The sequence below is a fragment of the Heterocephalus glaber genome, unplaced genomic scaffold, assembly GCF_053883595.1.
Source record: "Heterocephalus glaber isolate CG9 unplaced genomic scaffold, H.glaber_assembly_v1.0 deba00000738, whole genome shotgun sequence".
NCBI lineage: Eukaryota > Metazoa > Chordata > Mammalia > Rodentia > Bathyergidae > Heterocephalus > Heterocephalus glaber.
In genome coordinates, this window is record NW_028258161.1 from 3,725,506 (window position 1) to 3,747,640 (window position 22,135).

The 22,135-nt window shown below is 36.5% G+C and overlaps 1 protein-coding gene across 33 annotated transcripts in view; it reads left to right on the forward strand.

The window, feature by feature from the left end:
• Positions 1–22,135, forward strand: part of Dcaf6 (DDB1 and CUL4 associated factor 6) — a 144,954-nt gene that overhangs the window by 116,356 nt on the left and 6,463 nt on the right. For 18 of the 33 annotated variants that reach the window (XM_087206870.1, XM_013065758.3, XM_004865209.4 and 15 more), the window contains 3 exons: positions 17,681–17,819; positions 19,556–19,712; positions 20,805–20,893. In XM_087206870.1, the coding sequence (XP_087062996.1) occupies positions 17,681–17,819; positions 19,556–19,712; positions 20,805–20,893 (385 nt within the window). Of the gene's footprint in view, positions 1–2,173; positions 2,216–17,680; positions 17,820–18,268; positions 18,318–19,555; positions 19,713–20,804; positions 20,894–22,135 lie in introns of those variants that run through there. The other 15 variants (XM_087206855.1, XM_021244635.2, XM_087206854.1 and 12 more) reach the window with 3 other exon arrangements.

Below are 22,135 nucleotides of genomic sequence, written 5' to 3' on the forward strand. Positions count from 1 at the left end.
CCCCAGGTTTTCATTTTGGGGCTGAGATTAAGCATGAGAAGCAAATGTCTTAGAAATAAAGACCTTAACAACTAACATAGATTTTTTAAAAAAACATTGAATACTCGACTCATTAACTATAGCAAGTCTCTGTGAATAGAAGTAGGACTATCTGTCGCAGAAGTCAGCAGACTTCTTTCCTAGAAGGCAGATAATAAATATTTCAGACTTTGCTGGCAAAGTGGAGGCTGTTATATAAGTACTTCTATAGCCATTGAAAAAGGTAACCATTTAAAAAATGTAATAACTGTTCTTAGTCCCAGGGTCGTTACAAAAAATAGCCAAGATTTAGCCACACAGACATCATTTGCTGATCCCTGCTTTCTAATAAAACAGTGTTATAGAGAGAAACCAAGCCATATCTATGATTAGATCCCTTTACTGGTAGAAATCCATAATTTAAAACAGTGGAATCTATGAATCATATATATATATATATATATATTTTTTATTTTATTTATTTATTTATTTATTTATTTTGGTACGGGGGATCGAACTCAGGACCTTCTGCTTAGGAGGGAGGCGACGGCTCCACTGAGCTAAATCCCTGGCCCTGAATCATATATTTTTATCTCCTTTAAATTAACGAAGGAAGAGAACATTGAACATTAAATCCAAAATAAATTACAAAAAGAAAACCATATATATGGCATCTAATCATGGTATTAAAAAACAAGTTAAATTAGTATGTGTGTGTCCTTTATTTGTGTTTTGTTTATTGTTTTTTGAGACAGGCTGTCATGAGGTTGTTCAGGCTGACCTTGAACTCACTATGTAGGCCCAGTGATTTCTCCCCCCCCTCCCCCCACCTTACCCTCCTGAGTGCTGGAATCACAGGTGTGTGTGCACCACCACACCTAGCTCTGCTTTTATGCTGGGTTCAGAAACATAAATATGTGTCTTTGGGGAATGAAAAGAGGCTGGTTAGGTCTTTTTATTTAGGTGATTCTCACATAAACTATTTGCACAGTACTAAATCCAGCATGGACTAAATGGAATGATGGCCTTGCTGCTAGCTCTGTTCTTGGTAAGTCCAAGAGAAAAATGAAATTGCTGAAAAAGGACAAGCAAATGCAACTTCCTGAGAAGTCCTCACTTAGTGTTGAATAGTCTTTACTTAGAGCCTCAGCTAAGATGCTTTAACAATTTTTATTCCATAAGGATTAATGATGTTACCACACATGGTGGTACACACCTGTAATCCCAGCACTTTGGGAGGCTGAGACAGAGGAACACAAGTGTAAACCCAGCCTGGGCAATTTACCAACATAGCGAAACCCTGTCTCAAACTCAAAAGGACTGGGTAGCTCAGTTCAGAGGCCCTGTGTTCAACCCCCAGTACCCCAGTCAGAGATTAATCTCATGTTGCCTATTAATCACTTTTTTAAAGTATATATTATTTGCTTAGAAATGTGGGTTCATCTACCTACTCTGTGGAAGACGGCCTTTGTTCTTAAAGCCAGAATTCTCTGTAATGTAAATTTGTCAGCATATGTTGTCATCATAACCACTCATTCTATATTTCAATAGTTTATATTTATTCTCTTAATTTAAAAACTGTAAAGGAGGGGTGGGGATTTAGCTCGGTGGTGCCACCGCCTGCCTCGAAAGCGCAAGGTCTCTGGTACAAAAAAAACAAAAGGAAAAACAAAAAACTGTAAAGGAAAAAAAAGTAATCAAAGAGAAAGAACTGGGCTCCTAGGGAGTAAAAAGCCCTGTTTGATACTCTTCTCTTGCTTCTGATAGTCTTGTGGTAGGCCAGATGAGTCAGCCCAGGTCTTAATTATTTCCCAAAGAGCAGGTCAGCCCTGTGGAGCACACGAGTTGGAGTGGATGGTATTCATGTTCCCACACTCTGTGACAGGATTAGTTCTGATTTATTTAAAAAATAAAAGAGATTAAATACAGAGTCTTCCTTCTAATCATTCTTCAATGAGTGTTTCTGTTCCCTTGATTTCTTTATACACATTTAGTTGAATGACATATTCCTCGCTTAATACTCTAAAGTCACAAAGGAAAAAGAAGTTTTTAAAATTGAGATGATTAATGATAAAAGTGATGATCTTAATGCTTTACATAATTGGTTCTTTGAAGTCTTTGTGAGTGACTTTAGTTATTATGTTCCCTTCACTAGATTTAATATCAGAGGAACAACAATAGGTGATAGAATAATGAGGTAATTCAGTATGTTCCTTTGTTGTTTTCTTTATGATGGATTTGCCAGGTCCTCTTTTTCCACAGCTAACCACCTTTCCTATTAACAGTTAATACTTCCTCTGAACTTACCGAGCTCTGAGTGTTCAGCATTGTGGAGCAGGTTGCTTACCACAGACTATATTTAGCTGCATGCACTGCATGAGAAAAGAATGCAAAGAAATTTCTTGTGTGCAGATAGAACTGATGTTCAATTCAAGTATGTGGGCTGGCAAAGTAACTATAATCTGAAATGTTGTCCTGGTTACTTGCTTGGAATATTTTGTTGAAGAATGAAGTTTATGTTTTCTTAAAAAACATGACTGGCATAACAATTAGCAATTTTTATTATTCAAATGTACTCATTTTTCTTGAATTGGTAGCTAAAAATGGACTTGTATAATTTTGTGCATAGATTTTAAGATTCTGATTTTTCAAGCCTGGTGTGGCACACGCTTGCAGTCTCAGCACTCTTGGAAGGCTGAAGCAGGAGGATTGCTGTGAGTTCAAGACCAGTCTGGGCTCCGTAATGAGTTCAAGACCACCCTGAACTACATAGTGAGACCTTGTCTCAAAAAAAGATTCTGAGGTTTTTCAAAGAAAGTTAAGAGTGTCACACATGAAAATGACATAGAACCCTTAAACACTTTTCTAATTTGAAGTTTGACAGTGGGGGACCATTCTTGAGTAGAACTTTTAAGTGAACCTCAGTCCCATTAGTCATCTACCGGAAACCTAGTTCACTGACAAAAATCAACCTTGTTTCTAATTTTTAATGGTATTTACATGTTTTTATATCAATTTATAAAATAATCTGGAGTATAAAATATGCAACAACAATCAGAAGTGTAAAACTGATGGAGTTGCTACAGGGAATGCAGGAATAATAAAATAAGCCAAAAATATTATGTGTGTGTGTGTGTGTGTGTGTGTGTGTGTATGTATAAAATTCCTAGTTAAAGCTCATTCTCAGGATTTCCATGTAAAAGTCTCAAATTTGTTCTTTCCTTTGTACTGGTGTTTCTAGGCTATTTTAAGATTGTGGCATATTTGAAGTAACTATTAGCCTATTGCTAGTTATCAGTTTCTAACTTAAATGCAATAAAAAGGAGCTCATTGCAGTGCTTTTTGATTTTCTCATTTACATTTTTTTATCCAAAGTTGATTATTTCTGTTTTTACAATGAAGATTGTAACTAAGAAGTACCATAGTACTTTACAGGAATTTTTTAAAAGTTAATGCATTGAAATGTAGATTATTTTGAACTGGTAAACAATGGTAATACAGAAAATGTGACCATTACTTCACCTTGGAGTAAATGAGAATAGACTCATTCTTCCCTACTTGTTATTTTTATATAAAGACTATATAAAGATCATCTGGGGGATATCTTTAATTGTAAGACAGTGTTTTCCTATCACCATACACAATTTATTCTGCTTCCTTATTTAGCAATTGGAGCTACTCAAGGAACATAAATTTTTAAGATAAAATTAGAAAATAAATTATCACAGATTATCTCCACTCCTCAGATTGTCTCTACGATAGGTCTTGTAGTATTTTGTGATGATGTCTTTCTATAATCTGCTGTGACTGTAAATGATAGGTGCCTTGTTATTTCTTTTTTTGAATAATAAATAAAATGCAAGTCATCTCCTACTCTTCCTTCTGCTGTCTCATCACCCCTCATGTGATCTGTTGAAAGAAGCCTCTTCTTATTCCCCCTCCAGTCCCCTCATTGAGTCTGCTTTCCGTGACTTCCATTGGCCACGCTATAGGAGGAATGTAGCTGCTTTGCCTGGTGTGAGAGTCCACTGTATGGCTGTGGCCAAAAATAACTCATCCGCCTGACATCACGTGTACTTGGAGTGTTGCCAAGAACATTGCGAGAACCTTTAGTTCTGAATAGCCAGTGCTGCCTTAGGCCTCCGCATATTTACTGCGTCACCATGCGTCTTCCCATTGAAACGACCTCCCTTCGTCATCATCCTCACTTTGGCCACTACGTCAACATTCATCTTAAGCTACTTTTTAAGAAACTTTTCCTGGTCCTTGTAATTTCAAAATCCCAGCCATGTGCTCTTATATACATCTACTGTTCTACCTATAGCATTTTTTATTATAAATGTATGTTTTACTATATAAAAATGTAAGCACCTTTAAGGCCAGTGTACTACATAAATGTATACAGAAGAGCTGAAAATCATACCCTTTTCTCAAATTTCTAGCTAAGCTTTTATTCCTTTCTCCCTAGATGACATGGCTTATTCTTTCTTCCTCAGCTTCCTAAAATCAGTGAGAGGTCTCTAAACTGTTGTTCCCAGGGTCCCATGACCTCTCACGTATTTGATGACTTGCCACAAGTAAGGCACAGGACTCAAAGACAACTGGGAACATGGTTTATTATGACGAGAGAAAAAGACATTGGGGTGGATGAATCCTGCACAACCTTCCAACTTTCCTTCTGTTGTGGCGGGGGCAGGCACATGGAGTATGCTCCTTCCTTCAACAGTAAAATGCTCTAACACTTGTGGCATGTTTCTGCTCAGGGAAGGCGGCTTACGACTCCAAGTCCAGCCTGTCTTCTAGGGGCCACGATTGCCCAAATTCCTGGCCCGAAGGCAAGTGTGTGTTCACCATAAATCATACTGGTTCCACACAAGCTGGGCAGGCTGGTACAGCAGGATTCAGTGTCCCAGGCAGGCAAACAATGTGGAAAACATTCCAGACGTCACATTGCCAGACACTAGCCAAGGACCAGCCTCGCAAGTGGCCCAGCTGCTGACAGTAGCGTCAGGCCTGCTAGCTCTCTCCTTAGTTTACTAATACACCCTCAGGCGCCACCCCAGAAAGGCTTTCCCTCCTTCACCTTCCAGAGGAGCAGAAACACCAATAGCAAGATAACTGTCTAGCACCCCACCAACCTCACTCATTTCCGGTGCTTGTAAAGATGTGTTGAAATTGCAAATTCCAAAATGTACAGACCTTTTGGTTGGTAAATTAGATGACAGTCCTAAAAGGGCTTCTCTTATAAAGCAAGTGTTTTAAAGCACTTAAAAGTGTAAAAAAACTGTAAAAAAAACCTTTTCTAAACTCTTACTCCTAAATTTATCCTGTAAATATTTTTTAAACTAATAATTTTATAAATTTTAGCTAAACCCTTCCTAAATAAAAAGAATTTGAGTTTGAACTTCAATACTGATGAACAGTGTTACGGAGAGTTGTAATGATGAGCATTTTCAGTGAGGAATAAATACATGGACTTTGATTTAATCTTTCTTGAATTTTAATATCTATTTCTCATTTACATCTGGAGGATGATTCTGTGGTGCATATCCGTAGCAGCTCTGGTTCTGGTACCAAAGTTTTATAGCTGGTATGGAAGTAGAGACAGAGAAAAGTAATGATTATTGTAGAAACTCCTGCTGAAGGATGCAGTGGTAGTGAGAGTAGCTTCCCTATGTTTATAATAACTTCGTTCTTTGAATTGAAAAAAACCAGAAATTTTGGGATAACACTTATTTTGGGATAGAGGAATTCTGAAATTAGGAAGATGGAAGTTACTGTTATTTGAAGTGTTGTGATAATTCCAGAGCGGTCATGCAGTTCAGGGAATATCGCTGCATATACCTCTTTCTGAGATTCACGGTACACATTAGCATAGTGAAGTCTCAGAAAACTTGAGGCAGTTAAACCTATTTAACTTTGTTTAGCACCTCATTTCCCACACTTGTTTGATCATAAACCTGTTTCGTGGAGCACCTACAAAGATCCCACACTTTGGGAAATTTTGTTCTTCCACATAGTTCTAACTGCATGCTGGACTGTATCCAGTTCATTAGGAACCTGGCTTAGGAGACCCAGACTTCCCCTGAGAGTTTCACACCTGCATAGTAAAGACTTTGCCTGGTGTGTGGTTCTGCCCATGTCTGCATTTTCTGTTTTCAGTTTAGTACCTTTGTATATTACCCTCATTGGGCTGAGTTGACCCTTAAATCTTTTCATTCCTGGTTAAGTCAGTCAGCACCTTTCTCATCTTTGATTATGCCATTTTTCGACCCTGAAAATTCTTTGTTCTCCAGCAAGCTATTTTAATAACACACAGTAGCAGTTACTTTGTGGCATTCTAGCTGTTTGTTTTGTTTTGGTACAGGGGATCAAACTCAGGACCTTGTGCTTGTGGGGTAGGCAGAGACACCACTGAGCTAAATCCCCAGCCCCCTAGCTATTTGTAATGGTGTTCTACCAAAGGATTTGCTGTGTTAAAAACAACAGGAAAAGTAATTGTTATTTTTTGCTTTTTAAATTCTTCTTCATGGATTTTTCCCTCACCTCGTTTTTTGAGACAGGTTCTCATCATGTAGTTCAGGCTGCCCTTGAACTCACTGTGTAATTGAGGCAGGCCTCAAACTCACAGTGAGCCTCCTGCCTCAGCCTCCCAAGAGTGCTGGGATTACAAGCATGCTACACAACACCCCATTTGATATCTACTTGTATTTTAGCCTAGTTCTTTGCCAAATGTGACAGACCAGTATTTTTTTAAAATGAGGTTTATAGACTATGGCTGGTTCATATAATGTACTTCCTGATTTAGTCTTAGAGTTACACATTTTTCCGACCACTTAGATAGAAACAAGATTTTCTAGTGTTCGAGACAATATTAAAAATAAAATGTAAAGTCATTAGTACTTTTTCTCCATCTATTCAGTGTTTCTTTTGATACCTTAAGCTATTGGTTGGTGCTTTCAAATTCCTGAGTGAATCAGTTTTGCATCTGCCACTTTATTTGCTCAGTACATATGGTGGGTGCTGGGATGATGAAGACACCCCTTACTCTCGTGAGCTTTCAGTGTGGTGGGGCACACAGGCAGATGTACACTCACAGACAGATGTGCACTCACAGCGCAGCAACTGCAGTGCTGGAGCTTTGCAAGGACCCCTAACCTCATCTGTGAGGAGAAGCATATTGTTCTAATTCTTGGTCTGTGACAGTGTCATTGTTGGCTCACACGTCGCTCCTTTTCTTGATTGTAACAAATGCCCACCTCCCCCAAGAGCTGGAAAATCAGTGGTAACTTCAGTCTACCTGTGCTCCTCCCCATTCTATCCACCTGGTCTCCACACCGGTGGTAACCATGCTCTGAATGTTAGGTTTATCTTGCCTTGCTTTAAAAACTAAAGCATTATTGTGTAAACGTAAGTGTCAAAACAGTATTTACTTTGTTTTACCCACTTTTGAACTTTATAAGAGAATATTATACCATATTGAGACTGGGACTTGCTATTTTTCTCAAACAACATTGTCTTAGATTCACTTATGTTGCGTAGCTATTGCACATTTTCACATCACATAATCCATCTGTAACTATTCCACATTTGCTCCATTTTCCTGTTAAACATTTAAATTGTTTCTTGTTTTTGTTATTATTAACAGTTAAACATTTCTGAAAGGTTTCTCCTGATCCAGTTTTTTAAATGGATATACCCAGGAATGGGATGTTTATTTTATAAGATAATCTCATTGTTTTCTGAAGAGGGTGTGTAAATCAGTGCAAGCACTAGCAGTATTAAGTCACATTTATCCACATCTCTAACACCCAACTGTTGTCACGTTTCTCAGTTTTGCTAATTGACTGGGTGGACAGTCATGATACTGGTTTCCCCATTTACAAATGAGATTACACATTCTTATGCTTTTTAGCTATATTTGGTTTGTTTTAATTGAATTGTTTTTCTTTTGTTGATGTATAGGAATTCTTAACATATTTTTGATACTAATCTTTTGTGTGTGTGTGGTATTTTAACCTGTCTTTTAACTATGCTTAATATAGTTAAATTTTATCAATTGTTTATGCTTACCACTTTATTTACAAAATCCTTACATACTGTGGAATTTTAAAAATTTATGTTTTGGGGGCTGGGGATTTAGCTCATTGGTTCCACCGCCTGCCTCACAAGTGCAAGGTCCCGAGTTCGATACTCAGTACCAAAAAAAAAATACTTCCAACACTAAATCAGAGATGGGGTCTCTGTTGCCCAGCTGCAGTGCAGCACCTGTTCCCAGACACCACCCACTACTGATCAGTGCATGCCATCTGGTGGTCCTGGTGGCCCCCACTCCCAGGAGATCGGCATATTGATGCCAGACTTAGTGCAGACACCTAATGCATGGCGTACAAGAGCCCATACTGCCTGGGCTCAAGCCATCTCCCTGTCCTAGCTTCCCAAATAGTTGCACATGCCACTGTAACCCCAGCCCTTGGGTCTAGCTTGTAATCGATTTTTTAAATTCCACAAGTCCTCAGAATATAATTGCAATTCTAGCAAATATGTAAATAAATTTGGGCAAAAGTTAATTATCCTTGCAATACAAAGTTCTCTGTACATTTATCTGAACCTTTTAAAAATATTTTACAGTAACTTATTACAAATAAGTTTTACACATCTGTAAACTTTTACACATACATAAAATATAGACACTTTAGTTTTTGTTATGTTATATAAATGTGTTTTTAAAATTTATGCTACTTGTTGCTGATGTTTAGAAATTCAGTTGACGTTTATATTGGCCATATATCTAGTTCACATTGCTTTTCTGAAATTTCTGCTATTGAACTATAAACTTTTAAAATTTTTTATAAACAGTGATGTAATCAACGAATAAGTTTTCTTTCCTCTCCATTCTTATTGTACAAGCTAATAATGAGAGTAGGTATAGGGCTGGGATTTAGCTCAGTGGTGCTGCTACCTGCCTTGCAGGCACAAGGTCCTGAGTTCAATCCTCCATACCAAAGAAAAATGAGAGTAGGTATCACAAATCTTCCTCATAATTTTGAAAAGAGCCTTCACTCATTGGTTTATTCAGGTTGACGTTTTAGGACTTTATCCATACTTTATATCAGGTTAGGGGTGTTCCTTTTTATCCTAATTTTTTAAGAGTTTTTTTCAAAATGGGTATTGATTTTAATGAAATGCATTTTTTTCTGTTGCCATGTGGTTTTTTCCCTTTAACCTGCTAATAGAGTAGATAACACTTATCAGTGTTCTAATCTTTATATTCCTGAGATAAATCTTAACCTGGTAATGATTGTATTGTCCTTTTTATACATTGTTGGGTTGGGTTTGCTACTATTTTTCTTAATTTATTTTTATTTTTATTTTATTTTATTTTTTTTGGTACCAGGGATCAAACTCGGGTCCTTGCGCTTGCGCAGCAAGCGGCGAAACCACTGAGCTAAATCCCCGGCCCTTTATTTTTATTTTTATTTCTTTCTGGTACCAGGGATTGAAGTCAGGACCTTGCACCTACAAGGCAGGTGGCGTAAATTTTTTTTTTTCAGTATCAGGGATGGAACTCAGGACCTTGCACTTGCCAGCTAGGCACGGCTGCTGTGAGCTAAATCCACAGCCCTGGTTTGCTAATATTTTATGAAGGAATTTTATATCTATATTCAGAACAAATAATTCCTTTTTATACAGTATTTCACCCTTGTCTGTGGTTTCAGTTACCCACAGTCACCTGTGGTCGAAAACACTACATGCATATTTCCAGAAATAAACAATTCATAAATTTTAAGTAGCACACCATCCTAAGTAGTGTGAGAAAACCTCATTTTGTCCTGATCCATTTTACCTACCCAGGTGAGTCATCCTTCCAGCATATCCACATAATATACACTTGCTGCTTTGTTTTGCTTTGTTTTGCCTTGACCGACCATGTGAAAAAATTAGCTTCCAGGAAGGAAGGCCTATTTTGGTTTGTGGTTTTAGATATTTCAGTCCATGTTGGCTGGCTCCATTGCTTTAGGCCTGTGGCATGGCAGAAGAAATCAGGGACCACATACAGTCCCTGAGGCCACCTCCACTCTATGATCCCTTCACTTTGGCTGGACCCCACCTCCTGTTTCTATCAACTCCCAATAATGCCATCAAATCACGATCTCACCTTTGGTTAATCTACTTGATGAAGTAAGAGTCCTTATTATCCAGTCATTCCCCCCCAGAAAAGCCATCGGCTATCACCTTCACCTTTGGCACATGAGTTTTGGGGGATGTTTCAAATACAAACCATAGCACTGCCATCGCTTAGTAGCCGGTTGGTTTCTGGATCAGGTGTAGAGGTATCACTATGCTTGCTCAAGCTGCCAGTATTTTACCTACTCGTGGCCCCAAAACACTAGTGAGACTTGCAATTCCGATATACCGAGAGGAGCAATGAGAACTGTTCCTTCCAGTGCAAAGGTGAAAGTCTGTTTTGAGAAAGAAACCGCATTTACACACATTTATTACACCATACATTTATAATTACCCTATTTTATTATTGTTGCTAAATTCAATGTAATGTATGTAATTTATAAATTAAACTTTATCATAGGTATATGGGAGTGGGTATGGGGAAAAAACTAGTACGAGCAGGGTTCAGTTCTGTCTGCAGTTTCTGCCCTTCCCTGGGCGTCTTGAAACATATCCTCCCCAGGTAAAGGGGGCCATGTATTTTCATGGTCAGCTTTTGGCAGAAAGTTATACTAGTCTCAGAGAATGAATAGGGAAAGACTGTTTTCTTTTCTCTGGAAGTTTGTGTAAGGATAGAATGGTATTTTCTATGAAAGTTCAAGAGACTACGTAGAAAACCATCTGGGCATGGAGTTATCTTTTGGAAAAAGGTTCTTAGTTATAGGACTGTTGGAACTAACCCTTCTTTGATCACTTCTATGAACTATTTTATTTTTTGAATGTCAATTCATCTAAATTTTTACATTTATTACAGCACTTTATTGTCTTTTTAATTTCTGCTGTTTCTTTAGTTTTAGCCACTGCTTTCTTCAAAGCATTCTTTTTTCCTTTGTCAGTCATGGCAAAACTGACATTACACTGCACAGAAACAACTTTTGGCTTTGTTGATCATCTCATAGATTAACCTCTTCTTTTGTTGTTTCTGTTGATTAATACTTCTATTCTTTGAGTTTATCTTGTGGGTCTTTTTCTAACTTTGTAAGTAGAATATACTCTGCTTTTTTGTCATTAATATCTAATTTGTGTTCAGAAAGCATGGCTGGTCTGAAGCCTGCCTTTTTTTTTTTCTGGTACCAGGAATCGAACTCGGGTCCTTGCCGCTTGCACAGCAGGTCGCGAAACCACTGAAATAAATCCCCGGCCCGCCCTTTTAACTTTGTAGAAACTGACTTTGTGGTCCTGTACATGGTAAATTTGTAAATCTTTCATGTGTGCTTGAAAAGAATATAATTGTTGAATATAGAATTTTATATGTGACCATTTGTTAATTGTAATTTTTTTTTTTGCCAACTTGACTTACAATGGGAGAGATGTGTTGAAATCTCCATTGTAATGTTGGATTTGTATAATTCTCTCAGTTCTGTCATTCTTTTTAAATGCATTTTGAGGCTATTTTTGTTGGATCACATATGCTACACTGTTACATCTTCCTAGTAAATTAAATTAACTACATTATGTAGTAATCCCCCATTCTTAATGCTGCTTTTTGATCTTAGTCTACTTTGATTACTTTGACTGTGCCATCTTTTATTTGATATTTGCACAGTATCTTCTTTCCTCGTTCTCATGCTTTAGGATGTGTTCTAAACAGTCTGTATTCAAGTTTATTATAACAGGTATATTTATTTTTGTTTCCAAGTTTTTACTTCTAACTGTTCTGTTGCTTTTTATTGTTGTTTTGTTTTTCCCTTATTCTCCTTTTTTCCCTCCATTGAGGGGGTTATCCTCTTTGTTACTATTACTTTATTCTTAAATTCCGAAAATTCCCATTCTTATTTAACTATGAATTTTTAAAAAGTGTGTGTGCGTGTGTGTGCACGTTTGTTTGTTAGTACTGGGCTTTGAACCCAGCGCCTTGCCAGTGATAGACAACCACTGTAAAGGGTATTGACAGGGTATTGTTAGACTGTTTCATCTATCCTTGAACTTACAATCCTCCTGCCTCAGCCTCTCAAGTAGATGAGGTGATAGGCATGTGTCATCATATCTGGCTCTTTTATGAATTTTAAATTGTGTGCCAATTGAATGTAACATGCCATAAAAGAATTAATAACTGAGGCTGGGGATGTAACTCCATGGTAGAGTGCTTGCCTACTATGTTTGGAGCCCTAGTTTCAATCCTTGGTGCCACAAAAAGAAAAGAAAATATTCTCAAAGTAACTTACAGATAGTAGACTTTTAATAAATATTTATTTGCTTATTGATTTTCTTCATATGTATCCATTTTAATTTTTATTTGGTCCATTTATAAAGTGATAAAGTACAAATTTATTAGTTTCAATGATCTGTAATCTTTCAAAGTTTCCTATGAAACATCCACTGGGAAGGTGATTTCTAGTGCATTGTTTCTTTTTTTTTTTTTTCCTTGAGTTCTTTTATTGGTACATTTTAGGTATACAATACGTTTACACTTATCATTGGGTGCTTGCACCTGTACATGATGTATGTTGGTTATTTTTTCCCCATTACCTGTGCACCCTTCACCCCCTCCACCCTTTCCTATTTACATAGACTTCGTTTCCTTTTTTTTTCCTTTTCTCATAATTTTTTCTTTCTTTTCTTTCCCCTTCCCCTCCCACCACACCTCCCCCTTTGGATCTTTTCTTCCTGTTTCAAATTATCAGTTATTCGTTTTAATCATTTTAATCCTTATTTATACTTTCAGTTGCTCGCACTATAGAAACTATTTGGTATTTACACATGTGTGTCCTATTATCTCTCTTAAGAGTATGGCCTCAATATGCATCCATTTAGCTATAAATGTCTCTAGTTTCTCATTCTTTATGGCTGTGTAGTACTCCATTTTGTAAAAAAAAACAAACACATCTTCTTTATCCAGTTTCCAGTTGATAGACACTTGGGCTGTTTCCAGGATTTAGCTATTACAAACTGTGCTGCTATAAACATGGGTGCACATATATCACTGTGGTATGATTCTTTTAAATCTTTGGGGAAGATCCCCAGCAGGGAAATAGCTGGGTCAAATGGGACCTCTAGCCCTAGTTCTTTGAGGCATCTCCACACTGATTTCCATAGAGGTTGCACCAGACTGCACCCCCACCAACAATGGAGAAGGGTTCCTTTCTCCCCACACCCCTGCCAGCATTTGTTATTGGTTGATTTCTTGAGAGCAGCCATTCTTTCTGGAGTGAGGTGGAATCTCAGTGTTGTTTTCGTCTGCATCTCTCAAATGTCTAGTGCATTGTTTCTTTAGAACTGTTAGCTGGGTGATATACTTGCATGACCATGTAGAGAGTTACAACATCTGCTGTCATTTTGTCTTCTGATTTGAAATGTCTGCACTTGAAGCTTTTCTTCCTCTTCAGTAACTTTGTTACAGTGCGATCATGGTGTATGACCAACTTTTTGTTTTTGTTTTTTAATCTAAACTGTATAACAAACAACATAACTTGAGATCTAGGTTTTAAAATAATTATTTGTTATGATATTAAGCTAAACAAATATTAAGTACTAAGTTAGACCAATTTATAGAGCAAGATTTTTAAATGAATGTTTATATTTTGGTATAGTTCTAGTTCTTAATTATTACCACTTTATTACTAATATAGCCTCAATTTGTCCACTTTTTTTGTTTTAAATGATTTGAGCTGCCATCTAAATTCTTAACTTGTCACATATTTCTTTTTTTATTTATAGCTTTTAGAGCTTTGGCTTATCAGTGAGATTATTTCCTTTGCTACTTTACTTTCTTAGCTAAAGAGTTTTTCTTTTATTGATTTCTTGCTTTTTTCTGTGTGTGCTGGGGATCAAACCTAAGGTCTCACACACGCTAAGCACACATTCTACCACTGAGCCCCCAATAATCTTTTAACTGTTTTGCCATGTTTTTTCCTCTTTTCTTCTGCTTCTGAAAAAAAGATCCAACATATTATGTCTTTTGAGAGATTTGACCTCTCACATTTTTACCTCCCAGTCAAAAAGAGATAATCAGAGTAAACTAAACATGATAGCTTTCTGTCTGCAAGTTTCTAACTTAAAAAACTTAGGCATAGACTCATTTTTGTTGTTAGAAATATGAGGTGTGATTAAAATTTATGGTGATTGTTTAAATACACATTCATTACAGTAAAAGACACATTACCATTAATCTTCCTCAGAATATTCCCCCTGGCTTTGAATACATTTATCCCATAATTCTTGCTACTTTGTGAAGCAGTTCTGGAAGTCCTCTTTCATGAGTGTCTTTACAAAATGTGACCAAAAAATACAGTGACTGCTGCTGCCTCTTGGCCATCGAACAGAAAGGCAGGCTTGTAAAAACATGACAGCGTGTCCTCATCCACCTTGTTAACCAAATCTGGCACCAACCTTCTTCTGGCTCTTCTTCAAAGTCAGAATGACGATGAAAGCTCAATGTTATGAATCAGTTCAGGACATCAATGCAGTCAAGACAGTGCAACTAAAAATATGAACAAGCACTTCCAGAACTGCTTCAGAAAATAGCAAGAACAGTGGGATGAGTGTGCTAGAAGCAAGATGGGGAATATTTTGAGGGGGGTTAATAGCACTGTGCTTTTTACTGTTACAATTTTTTTTTAATTTAAACAATACTATTATTGAATTACGCCTTGTACTTAGCATAGAAAAAAGTGTGTTGGGGAGTATTTCATTTTGTGCTACAGGAGAGTGAACTGTGGACTTCCTGTATGCCAGGCAAGTGTTCCGCAATGAGCTAGATCCCCAGGCCTGGAATAGGTTTTAAAGCACTTTAAATAGCCCAATAGCTTATTTACAAAAAAAGAAAATATGTTTATTATAAAAGTGGGAGTACATAATTGTTATATATAGTTGCATAAAATTTTTGTTAACAATTCACTGTTTCCCCAGTTGCTTTCTGTGCATTATATATGTCTAGATATATATCTAGATATATATCTAGATATCTATATATATCTCCTATGAATTATTCTATAACTTGTGTTTTGGATTCAGCGGTAAAATGCTGACATCTTTCATACAGCTTTATGAATGTTCTTTATGTTTAATGGTGATAAATTTTGTGTTGTATGGATATGTCATTATTTTTCCAGCTCTTTCTATTTGAACACTTAGATTATTTCTTTTGTTTTTTTTGTTTGTTTGTTTTTTTGTTTTTTGAGGGGTTTTTTTTGGTACTGGGGATCAAACTCAGGACCTTGTGTTTGCGAGGCAGGTGCAGTGCCACTGAGCTAGATTCCCCAGCCCCACTTAGATTATTTCTAATCTTTGTCAATTGCAGTACTGTGGTATTAAAAAATACATATGTATGTGTATATGTATACATATACATACACATATATGTATATGTATACATGCATGTATATGTGTATGTATATATATGTTTGCTGTGTGTGTTTGTTTTTGAGGAAATTTTGTTTTTTTCTGTTTTGAGACAAAATCTTGCTTCATAGGCCAGGCTGGCCTTGAACTTCTGATCCTCCTACCTTCTTCCTGAGTGCTGGGATTACAGTGGTACACTACCACGCCTAGCAAAAAAACCAAAGAAAAATACATTTGTATATTTGTATATTTATCTTTGTACAGTACACATTTTTTAAAAAAATAAAATTGTTGAATCAGAGCTTGTACATGTTATTGTGGAGCTGGGGATAAAACCCCAGGCCTCATGCTTGGTAGTTAAGTGCTCTACCATTGAGCTACACCTCCAGTCCTCAAAGGTTATACGTTTAAATTTTAATATAAGTTATTTAATTTCTCAAAAATATATTGTATTGGAACTCTGTATTGCTGGTGGGAGTATAAACTTGTACAACCACTTTGGAAAACTGGGCTTATCTATTAAAGGTGGACATTGTAGACATATTGTGGTCCGACCCTCTTTTAGATGCATAACCAACATAAATATTTACCTATGTTCACCAAAAGATATTACCATATATTGATAGTAGCGCCACTTTTTTTTTTTGTACCAGGAATCGAACTCGGGACCTTGCGGTTGTGAGGCAGGTGCCACCCCCACTAAGCTAAATTCCTGGTGATAGTAGCCCTACTTTAATCATTAAAAACTATAAATAGCCTATTGCCCACCAACAATGGAATAGTTAAATTATGTTTATACAAAATAATACACCAAATAAGATGAACTAGAGCTAAATACAGTAATACTGATGAATCTTACAATGTTGAGCTAAAGAAGCTAGACATTAAGAAATATATGTTGTATGATTCCATTTAATTAAAGTCCACAGCCAAGCAGAATTACTCCATTATATCAGAAGTCAGAAAACTGGTTTCTTTATAGGGAAAAGAATTGATAGGAATGGCGCATACAAAGGTGAGCTCTAGCATACTGGTTATACTTCTCGTTAGTGGTGGTGTGGGTTAGATAGGCCTGTTCGTTTGTGACACTTACTAACGTATACTTCATGATTTTGTATCTTCTTGCTTATGTATTGTACTTCAATGAAAGGCTTATAGTAAAAGAATGTGCTTTCTTTAATATACGTGGAATCAGGTTTAAACTCCTACCAATTTGCACATTTCCCTAAATCTTTTCAATCTGCTAAATATAAAAAGAGAACAACTTCTTGTTTTCATTTTATTACTAGTGAGACTGATCATCTTTTTGTATATTAATTGCTGTGTGGTTTGTTTTTCTGACTAAATTTTAGACTGTAAATATTGTGGATTTCTGGTGTATATATGTCAAAATATGTTTTAAGTAACAAATTTAAATTATAAAATTAATAAATATGTGTTAGAAATTTCTTTTCTTTGTAAAATCAGTTCTAAAAGAGTATTCTTTTTTAAATTATAATTTTTTAAAAATGTATTAGTACAAGAATCCTTTATTCTTGAATCCTTGGTTCTGTTACCAACTCAGTTCTTAGAAGAGTACAATCTATCTCATTATCTCTAAATTTCTACTCCCCATATGGAATCCATGTAGAAAAGATGCTATTTGAGGGTCCTTGTTTTATTCCTTATGTGTTAATATTTCTTGTCTTTTTCTTGACATCTTTAAGCAGTGTTTTAAATAAAATCTCAAAGTATTAGTTTATCCTGTGCTATAATATGTTCCCTGTAGTTTCTTTTGGTTTCTGTTTATACCTTTTCCTAATAGGATGATAAATAAATTTATGTGTGTGAAGTTGCATATGAATTTTGTCTGTATTATGATTTTATAAAATAGCCCTTTAAAAACCAGTGTGCCGCATGCTACTTTCTTTTTCAACCAGTATCAAATTTCTAAGTGATCTCTTAACTAAAATACTTTGTTGTAGTAACTCAACTAGTCTGATGTACTCTCACTGTGTCTGCTTTTTTATGCTTTTGGTTGGGGTGCTTTATTGAAATATAAAGTACTTAAATATATTGTGGACAGTGAATTTTAACATTCCTCGATGTCATTCTGGAATACCTTGTGAATACTTTTTATTTGTTTTTGTTTTTTGTTTCAATATGGAATACATAGACGCTCTGCTGTTGCACGTATTCAGGAGTTCTTCCGGCGGAGAAAAGAAAGGAAAGAAATGGAAGAGCTGGATTCCTTAAACATTAGAAGGCCACTAGTAAAGATGGTTTATAAGGGTCATCGCAACTCCAGGACAATGGTACCAAATGCTCATGGCATTCTTGGGTGAAATTGCCGTTTCATAATATAAATGTTTTTTCTGTAATGATTATCTTTACATATTGCTATTTTTAAAATAACATTATTGAACCCTCATAGTTCTCTGTTTCAGCGTTGTTCTTTTAGACTTATATTGTGAAAGATCATTATTTTTACAAAAACAATTCTACTGAAAACAATTTGTGAAGGTTTTTAGAAATTTTTTTGTAGCTTATACAGGTAACCATTGCTTTACTTTTCATTTTCTCTTTCACACTTGTCTACCTGAATAATTACTAGATTTTTTTTTTTAAAGCTCATCTCCCTTTGTAGATTTTGAAAATAAGAATTTGGATTTATGAAATTCATGTTGACTACAAAATACAGACTAATTATAACCCTCTGAAGATTGACAAGTGAAATTTTATTTTAGTTACTTTATCTCTCTAGGCTTTAATTTCCTCATCTATGAAGTATGAAGAATAGACCAGTTTATCTCGTAAGATCTGTTTTAGTTTTTAAAATCCATGGACCTCTCAAGATGATTATAACTATTACTCTGAACCATTCTTATCTAGAAAGTGTTCTCATATACTCGTTGTGTTATCTATTTTAACCAGCTTTCTGCAGAGCCTAGGTAAAAACTTAATTTTGAGGTAGGGAAATAATTAGCTGTCCCTAGTTATCATTCATAGCACCATTTTAATCACTGTTAGAAAAGATAATCATTAACAGCAGCAGTCGGGCCGGGGATTTAGCTCAGTGGTTTCGCCGCCTGCTATGCAAGCGCAGGGACCCGAGTTCGATCCCCGGCACCAAAAAAAAAATAGAAAAAAAATAGAAACAGTAGCAGCAGCCACTTTACACTTTGTACCTTTTGCTGTTTATGTTTTTAGATGACAGTAATTAAAAGGGCAACACAGCCAGCTCCCCTCTCCTGTGGGAGCGCCAAAAATAGCAGTGTAGCAGCTGTAGACAAAATGATGTTAAGTCCTGATCAGAAATAGAAATTTTTTTGGTGGTTCATTCATATGTGTCCATTAAAAGTATCATCATGACAATTCTAGTATATCATATTCCTTCATTAAAGCAACATGCTTTATCTCTTTCGTTCTTTATGTGTGAGCTTCTAATAATGAAAAAGTTGTTCTTTCGGCAAAATAGAAAAGACAGTTCCTTGTTTTCAATTAATTATTTCATTGTCTTACAAACCTAAAGTGGGATATTTTATATATATATATATATATATATATTTCCATTCTTAGTGTATATATGCGTGGTACTAGGGGTTGAACCCAGGGGTACTCTATGATTGAGCTACATCCCATCCATTTTTCTTTTGAGACAAGGTCTTAAGTTTCCTGGGCTGGTCTTAAATTTACAGTCCTCCTGCCTCAGCCTCCCAAGGTGCCGGGCTTACAGGCATATCAATTATACTGTCAAAGCCCAGAAATTCTATTTATTCATTTAAAGGTTAAGTGCCTACTGTAGGGCAAATACTGTTTCAGGCACTGGAAATGTGGCTTCAAACAAACCCAAGTCTGTTCTCACGGGGGACTTTTAATTTCTTACTGTCATGTTGTCCATGCTGATCAATCTGTATCATGACTTTTAAGATACTGGAAAACAAAGACCTTTTAATTTTCTTGTTTTCTAAGATAACGTTTTAAATATTAGAGTAAGTCTTTGCTTTTAATAACTGATTTGAATTTTCTTATAATTTGTCTTTAAAAACAGATAAAAGAAGCCAATTTCTGGGGTGCTAACTTTGTGATGAGCGGGTCTGACTGCGGCCACATCTTCATCTGGGATCGGCATACTGCTGAGCACCTGATGCTTCTGGAGGCAGACAACCACGTGGTGAACTGTCTGCAGCCACACCCATTTGACCCGAGTAAGGCGACGTATCATAAACTAGGGGCTAGAAGTTGTTTGGATGATTCATCCAGTATTTTTCAGGTTATTACTATTATAAGACTAGTCCAGATTGTCCTGAGCACAACGAAGGTCAGTTATAGCTCTGCTTGGTGTTACAGAGTCTACTTTGAGCAGAAAGGCTAAGGAAATAAGAGTTTCTTCTGATATTTCTTCTAAGTTTTATCAGCTACAAGAAGTTTGGGAGGACTGAACTTCTCACTTATCCAAAGTGAACGTCTAAGTCTTTCAAGAGTCTTCTCATCCCTAAATGAGTTTTTCAAAACAAAAGGACATTGTCTGCTCTTGCCTTCTGTTTGAAATAGCCGTGTATCTCAGAAGAGTGAATAGACAGAAACTTCCATCACTTCAAGATGGTTCTGAGACAAATGCGGTGGCACACATCTGTAATCCCGGCATTCAGTGGAGGCTGAGGCAGGAGGCTTGCCTAAAGATTGCGGCCAACCTGGGCTACATAGTGAGTTCAAGGCCAGCCCGAAGTACATAGCAAGACTCTGTCTCAAGAAAACAAAACAGAATTTTAAGAGATGGTCTTTAAGTTATGTTCTAGGTTACTTTTAGAAAATCTTTAAATATTAATAATGCTCTCTTTTACTTTTTTTGCTACTGGGAATTGAACACAGGGCCTTTGCACTGAGCTACATTCGCCAGCACTTTTATTTGTTTATATATATTTTTTGGGGGGTGGCTACCAGGGATTGAACTCGGGACCTTGCGCTTGCGAGGCAGGTGGTGGAACCACTGAGCTAAATTCCCCAACCCCCTTATTTTTATATATATATATATTTTATTTTTTTCCCCCCTCACTAAGTTACTCAGGCTAAATTCAGACTTGGAGTCTTTCTGCATCACCTTCCCAAAGTACTGGGATTACAGGTGTGCACCACCATGCTTGGCTCAAAATAATATTTTTAATTAAATGTACAGTTACGATGTTCATTCCACATGAATTTTGCAGTGTATGTACATACATGTTTGATATATGTGTTGTGTGTCTTGAGTTAATGGCCTGTTTCTAAGTTTTATTTTAATATGTAAATTTTATTTCTAGTTCTAGCCTCATCTGGCATAGATTATGACATAAAGATCTGGTCACCACTAGAGGAGTCACGGTTTTTTAATCGAAAACTTGCTGATGAAGTAAGATTTTTATTATACTTATTATAGACCATGTTTCAGTTTGTTCATAAATGTCCAAAGAAAAGGTAGTTTATTATTGGTAACATAAAAAAATTGATGCATTAAGGAGATAAAATCTTAAGAAAAATTTAAGACATGCCTATAATCTTAGATAAATTCAAGATAGTATCTTGCCACTTACAATATTATTAATACCAAATTAGGTATGTTGTAGTTTAAGAAAAATAGTTTTGTTTATTGTGCTTACTATAATTTAAAAAATCATTAAAAATTTTCTTTTTTTTTTTTTTTTTAGGAAAATAGTTTTTCTATAAGTAAACTCTAGTTTTTCTTAAAAAGGAAATGAGGTTTTTTCCTTTAGAATTAGTCAGTAGCAGAATAAATGATTATTACTGTATTTTAGGATTCCATTAGCTTCTTGTTAAAGCAGAGGTTTTCACACTGAATTCTGTGAAGCCCTAGATTTCCTACAGAGTTGGGAGAGAAAATGTGGATAATGAGAAGACTGGACTCTGGGCCTTTCCTCCCCCACTTCAGCCAGGCTTCTTACTTGTGGGTTTCCATGTGATTTCTTAGTAAAATGAGAGTCTTTTGTTAAAAATGCAGGCTGACAAACCCCTGCTCTACACCAAGGTTGACATTTCATACCACAATCCTCACACAGGCTTTCATTCATTTCATGGAGATTTGTAAATCACTTGATATTTGTCAGGCTCAGTGCTGGGTGTAAAAAGATGAAACCTCAGAACTTACACGCTAGTAGGAAAGCCACGAAGCAGGCCACTGGAGGTAGCGGGTCAGTGTCAGCCAGGGACATCATGCTTTGGAAGTCCGCACTCAGTACCACTTGTGCTGCTAAATGGGGCAGATGGGAGGGAGAGGTTTTCTCAAGGAAATAAGAACTGGACTGAAGTTTGAGAAGTAATGTAACAGTTCACTAGGCAGAGTGGGAATACAGGAACTTTTGAGACTGAGGCATCAGCCTGTGCTGAGTTATAAGGTAAAAGCCCCGCCAGTGTGCCTGGAGTCTTAGAGCACACAGTCAGAAAGTACTGTAGCTCGGTCGGACTGAAAGGTAGGTGGGACAAGACTGTAAGGGCTCAGTGGGTACCTGGATGAGCTGGGCATTTATTGTCATCATTGGCAGACTGTGATAATGAGATAAGCATTTTCTTCTTCCTCTTACTCCTCTCCCTGTCTCCCTCCCTCTCTCTCTGTCTCCGTCTCCGTCTGTTTTTTCTT